At 26.7% G+C, this 6,317-nt stretch overlaps 2 protein-coding genes across 2 annotated transcripts; both read left to right on the forward strand.

Moving 5' to 3' along the window:
* The first annotated feature begins 179 nt into the window (after positions 1 to 179).
* LOC122628356 (uncharacterized protein MG328-like) lies at positions 180 to 2,175 on the forward strand. The gene is made up of 6 exons (XM_043810594.1): positions 180 to 270; positions 697 to 876; positions 951 to 1,049; positions 1,123 to 1,173; positions 1,287 to 1,601; positions 1,668 to 2,175. Exons 2-6 carry the CDS (start codon positions 700 to 702, stop codon positions 1,893 to 1,895), a joined length of 870 nt encoding a protein of 289 aa, XP_043666529.1. The 5' UTR covers positions 180 to 270; positions 697 to 699; the 3' UTR covers positions 1,896 to 2,175.
* A 473-nt stretch (positions 2,176 to 2,648) lies between these two features.
* LOC122628357 (P30 adhesin-like) lies at positions 2,649 to 4,230 on the forward strand. The gene is made up of 4 exons (XM_043810595.1): positions 2,649 to 2,773; positions 3,050 to 3,188; positions 3,321 to 3,683; positions 3,977 to 4,230. Exons 2-4 carry the CDS (start codon positions 3,081 to 3,083, stop codon positions 4,160 to 4,162), a joined length of 657 nt encoding a protein of 218 aa, XP_043666530.1. The 5' UTR covers positions 2,649 to 2,773; positions 3,050 to 3,080; the 3' UTR covers positions 4,163 to 4,230.
* Positions 4,231 to 6,317: the final 2,087 nt, after the last annotated feature.

Consider the following 6,317-nt stretch of genomic DNA (forward strand, 5'->3'; position numbering starts at 1 on the left):
TTGTATTAATGGAAAAAATACAAACGAAATTTTCTTAATTCGAAATTCGTAATGATTTGAAATTCATAATATTTGAAACAAAGTTAAAAAATCAATCTATAGAATCTATAGAAATTTATTTAGAAAATTTGTACTGTCTCTACTAACTGATACGAAGTACGCATGGTCAAATACTTTTTAAAGTTTAAAATAGAAGGAGCGGGCAATGTCCAAAAATACATCGTATTTCTAGCTAGTCCTTGATATCCAGTACTTTGGAATGACAATTGAGTATGTATCGTAATAAAAATTCTTTTTAAAGTGCTATTATTTGTATATAATATTTATACAATACTTACATAAATTATTAATTTTATTATATCTACATATTTTTATCGATAAATAATATAATATCGAGTTAAATACTCACATATTTCTTTCAATTATCATAATAATTTATATTATATATAATCATACTTTTAATTATTATAATATTTTATCTCTGGAATTACACAAATATTAAATATCATTGAAAAGTTAGTAAAAAGTTATTTGTTAAAATATATATATAAATATTCATATTCATACAATTCAATGATTTTTTATAAAATGAAATATTTTTCTTTTAGTTGTTTCCATAGTGATTCTAAAACTCTTATGTACACAAAACTTTATACATAGTTTCAAATAAAAAGAATATAAATAATTATTTTACAGAACATGTCAGAAATCCAAGAATATTGTTCTTCTGTTGGATATGTATCCTTAGATAATACAACAAATAATAATGAAAATGATCAATCAAAAGTGATTACTCCTTTAGAAGAAACAAGGAATGAAATTTTACATATAGTTGACAAGGATCCTGTCAAAGTACAAGATGATATAACAAAACTGGTAAATATAGTATAATGTTAGACAAACTATAATTGTATGTACATAACATTTAAATTTACATATATATTATTTAGAATGAAACTACAATATCCAACACTTCAAACTTTTCTGAAGATGATCTAATATTCAAGTCAATATCAGATATAGTTGCTGTTAAGGATGAATCTCATGAGGTAAAAGAAATTCTAATGGTATTATTGACAAATAATTGTTATGTAATTGTTATTTTGTAATTATTATACATAGGTAAGCAAAGACAAAAACGAGTTGATATGTAAGTTAGAAGAAGAAGTAAAGGTAATTAAAATTTCACTACGAACATTATTGTAAATATATTATAATTATGTTAAATTTACAAAGTTGATAAATGATTTAATAATAGATATATTATAATTTACTTTTTTTATTAGGAAAGAACCATCGAACGAGACATGTATCAAAAAAAATTAGCAGAAGTTGAACAAAAGTTGACTGATCTAGAAGCATCGATTGCTATGACTATCAAGAGTGCTGATAATAATGAGAATGTTCCACATGTAACATTGACAGAATTGAAAAATAAATTAACAGAGACAATAATGCAATTAGAAGATCGTGGAATTATTGTAGCTAATCAAGAGAAACAGATCAATGCTCTTAATGTACAAGTATCAACATTAAAAGAAGTAGTAGCTATTACAAGAGATCTTCTGCAAATTCGTAATACAGAAGTTAAACATTTACAGGTATATTTTATATTAGAAAGTTATATAAAAAGAAAATGTGTTACTTGAATTTATTTTATTTTATAGGCAGAGGTTGATAATATGGAAGCACGAATTGCTGAAGAACGGGAAAAACACAATACAATGATGTCCAGAATGGATGATGCTGTACGATTAAATTCTGATTTAAAGAAAGAATATGAAACTCAATTAAATCTCTTTAAAGATTTACGTATAAAATATGATGAAAAAATAAATTTACTTTCAGAAGAAAAACGAGCGCTTGAATTAGCAAATCAGTCTACAAACAATTAAGTAAAAAAAGAAACAAAAAATTAAAATGTGAAAAAATATAACTTATAACACAAATCTTCATGAGATATCATATTTATACATATTTACAAATTTCTAATTCTAATAGCTACATGTGTAGTTATGCATACAAAATCACAAATAAAGATGAAAAATACGTGTTAATGCGTGATGCGTAGTAATAGAAAATCATTTAACTTATTGTAAATCATAATCTTGTAAAATTAAAAAATGATGTAACAATGGTATACATATTGCAACATATATATTTCTATTGATAATAGATAAGATTTAAAATTTCTAAAAAATCCCACGTACAGAGATAATGATTTTAAGTAATTTTTTTTACTGATAATTTATATATCTTCATCACTGATCATTTATGTAAATATAAAAATAGAAAAAGTTGCTAAGTCTTTCATCTAATTAATGTAAATAGATTCCGAATAATTTGTTCATTTGTTGTAAGTATTGTATCTTCATTGTTTGATGCATTAATAAAATTAGTAGATGTATTATTTATTATAATCGATAGAAAATTTTTTAAATAGTTTAATTTAAAAAATCTATTTTCTTATTATAAAAACTTTATACAATATAAAAAAATTTGTACAATCGTATTAAAAAATAAAAATAAAAAGAGAAGAAATTCTAAAAGTCAAATTAACGTACGCATAAAATTAACTATTGGGGACTTTTTTCAATTATTTTATCTTATTGATGGAGTGATATAATAAAAGTTTCTTATATATCAAAGATAATAGACAGATAGTATTAACACAAAAATAGATCGATAAAAGAAAGATAAATTGCTACTTTACAATGGTATAAATATAGAGAAGAAATATCAGAAATTTAGTAGAACCGTTAAAGAAGTTCAGGTAAGAATTAATTGTATTTATCTGCAAAATGGCCGTAATCGGCTACTCTTTCTACTATTAATAAAATTGTATTTGTATATTTTTTTTAAACTTGTGTGTTAAACGCTTTGAAAATCTAAGCTTGTATTTAATAATTATGCGTATACGACAGACATTTAAAAAATATATAATTTTTTCGATTTTTATTAATACTCTTATAGTAAATTATTAACTATTACATATAATACATATTGTTGAATTGCACTTTTTAATTAATATATCCATTTTATTTTGCAGTTTTTAGGACTTCTTAAAATCGGTTAGCAAGATGAAGAAGTTAATTATTCTGTTATCATTAGCAATATTCTGCATTGCAGCGCAATCAGAAGTATTAGAGCCGAAAATAGGCGGAGAAAATGTAGAAGTCAAAGAACAGGTAAAATAATAAAATATATATATATATATATATATATATATATATATATATACATACACATATATGTACATTTTTTTGTTGCATTTTTTTCCTTTCATAGATTAATAATAATCATATTAATTCATTTTCCAGAATCTTTCCATTCTTGATAAAATAAATGAATTAGAAGAATCCGTATTGGAAGAATCCGAATTGGAAGAATCCGAATTAGAAGAATCCGAATTGGAAGAATCCGACGAAGAGGAATCTGACGAGCTTCATCGTCCACCAGGCCACCCTACCAGACGTCCACCACGACCAGGCCGCCCTACCAAACGTCCACCACCACCAGGCCGTCCTACCAGACGTCCACCACGACCAGGCCGCCCTACCAGACGTCCACCACGACCAGGTCGCCCTACCAGACGTCCACCACCACCAGGCCGCCCTACCAGACGTCCACCACGTCCAGGCAAACCTACCAGACGTCCACCACCTCCTCCAGGATCAGAAGAGGTAAAAAAAATATGTGTGTATATATATATATATATATATATATATATATATATATATAATTGAAACTTAAAAAGAAATAATATGGGCAATCATTTTTTTAATCATTAAAGTCATTTTCAGATACTCGATAAAAAAGTTTTTCTTATTGCTTATACTAATATATTTCAATTATGTGCTTTTTTTTAATTCTAAATTATTTTTCTTTTCTATACGATCTTAAGAAACAAATCTTTTTTTTATCTTCACATTCTTCTTTTATAGATTAATAATAATTATAATAATTCATTTTTCAGAAACCCGGTTTTGAAGACATTCCTATCGCTTTCGGATTAGAAGAACTCGATGAAATTGAAAGTGAGGACTATCATCACAGACATCGACCATCACACAGATATCCACCACCACATAGACGTCCACCACTACCACCACCTCACAGACGTCCATCTTCAGACGAACCTGTTGAACCAAGCTCTGTTTAACTATCATTTATATATCTTAAATGGACCGTAATATGAAAACATATAAATAAATTTAATCTTGCACATAACTTGTTGTTTTTCCTTGTTTACCAATAACTTCGAAAAATTTTCTTATTGAATATATGGTATCATTTAAAAATGATATCATTTAAATGCATTTAACAAATAAAGGGATAAGTGCAGATGAAATAAAGGGATAAGTGCAGATAAATAAAAGGATAAAACAGATGATTTTTGAGAATATTTAGTTTCTAAACCTATTATTTGTTATTAATATTTTCCATTAAATCTATTTATTATCCCTGGTATTATAATGGTTACGCCAACAATTAGAGGCGTAATTCTTCACCAATTTTCATGAACAAATTTCATTTTACATTTTAAAGATGAAGGTTTAATATAGGAAACCACTTTCTCGAATTCTTGAAAAAACATTATTTTCTTTGAAAAAAATTGTGTTACAATATTATATTCTTTTGAGAATATTTTATGCATAAAAATAAAATTTATTGAATTTTTCAAAAATTCAAGAAATTTATGTTCTCATTTAAATTCTTTCAATTAAATTTTCATTAAATCTTTAAAACAAAATCTTATTCATTAAAATCAGTCAAGAATTATGCCTGGACTCGTTGTTGGCATAAACACTGTTTTTGTTATTTTTCGTGAAAAAAGGTTTCGTATAATAACACCTTTTGAACAGCGCAACGAAAGAAAAGAAGCTTATATTATATCTACTATATCTGATTTTTATATAAATACTTGTGTTTTGTTTCTACTAAATAAACGATGGTTTATTTGGTGCATGCGTAAAGATTTTCTGATCTATTTCAAATCTAACGAAGCGCATTTCGCGATGTTCATATATAAAAACCACAGTAACTCATTCAAAAAAGAACATTAACTCATTTAAACAGCTTTTCAAAAATGATTCCATAGTAAAAATAAGAAAATACGTCTTCAACCAATAATGCCAAAGGGTCTTAATTTGTAATACTATCAAATTTTAGAAAAGTTTTTAGTTTCCATTATGATTTATTCATTAAAAACTAAAAAATCTTATAAGAAATGTTTAGCAGAATGATTGTAATATAATATTTCAAACATGAGGCCATTGCCTATATCTAATATCAAGAAAAACAAAATTAATACTTTTGATAATTTTCCAATTATTTAAACAATTTTTTTATGTATAAGTCGTACTTAGTAAATAAATTAATATTTAAACAATATTACATTCGCTTAAACATTCCAAAGATTATAACACAAAAGAAACTTAAAATAATTTTAATTAAAAATTTTAATGTTTTGAAATCTTCGTCTCGGGATCATTGGTCTCGTGTAATATAAACATATACGATCTTTATTAACTTTGACGGAATTAATTTTCTTTTATCTTCCGACGAGTCAGCATCGCAGATTACACAGGGTGCGTTCCTAAAAAGGAAAAGTTAATAAAAGTACATTATCCTTCTTCGTTCTTTCAAAATTCTATGCAAAATAATTTGTTTTAGAATGAAATTGTGAAGTGGATGTTTTTGACAATTACTAATTCAGTTTTACTTTTAATTTCGACGAGTACACATCGCAGTTCTCGCGTTCTCCGCAAGTAATAGAGATGAGGTATTGTAAATACATTGTTCTCACAATATTTTATACAATTTATTTAATTTTAAATTTAAATTGCGAAGTGGGGATACTCGGCTTCGAGAGACAACAACAAAACCAAGTCTTTGACCGACTTTTACAGTTACTAGTTCAGTTGTGCTTTGAACTTTGAGGAGGGAACTTAGAAATTTTCGCAGGATGCCACTCGAGGAAGTATTAGCAAAGAGTTAACGCAAGTATATTTTCTATCACTTATATTTTCATAATTCTATATGATTTCTTTTGTTTCAGACATCGATTTCGCACTTTCGGGGACTTCGACAATCTATCTCCACGAGTAGATTTAGAAATTTTCGCAGGATGCTACTCGTGCAGAGCATTAACCCAACAGTTAATTCAAATGTGCGACAATTCATTTGATTTTAGACTTAAATTGCGAAGTGGGGATATTCGGCTTCGCGAGACGACAACAAAGCCGGATATTTAATCAACTTTTATAAATACTGGTTCAGTTGCCCTTTGGACTTTGACGAGTGAACTTAGAAAT

This window comes from Vespula pensylvanica, chromosome 4 (assembly GCF_014466175.1).
Source record: "Vespula pensylvanica isolate Volc-1 chromosome 4, ASM1446617v1, whole genome shotgun sequence".
Taxonomy (NCBI): domain Eukaryota; kingdom Metazoa; phylum Arthropoda; class Insecta; order Hymenoptera; family Vespidae; genus Vespula; species Vespula pensylvanica.

Bases quoted from the DNA above. Each gene is read 5' to 3' on its own strand.
- LOC122628356 (XM_043810594.1), top strand. From the start codon at position 700: ATGTCAGAAATCCAAGAATATTGTTCTTCTGTTGGATATGTATCCTTA. The intron at 877-950 runs GTAAATATAGTA...TATATTATTTAG, and splicing joins AAGATGATATAACAAAACTG to AATGAAACTACAATATCCAA. The intron at 1,602-1,667 runs GTATATTTTATA...TTTATTTTATAG, and splicing joins CAGAAGTTAAACATTTACAG to GCAGAGGTTGATAATATGGA.
- LOC122628357 (XM_043810595.1), top strand. From the start codon at position 3,081: ATGAAGAAGTTAATTATTCTGTTATCATTAGCAATATTCTGCATTGCA. The intron at 3,189-3,320 runs GTAAAATAATAA...TTCATTTTCCAG, and splicing joins ATGTAGAAGTCAAAGAACAG to AATCTTTCCATTCTTGATAA. The intron at 3,684-3,976 runs GTAAAAAAAATA...TTCATTTTTCAG, and splicing joins CTCCTCCAGGATCAGAAGAG to AAACCCGGTTTTGAAGACAT.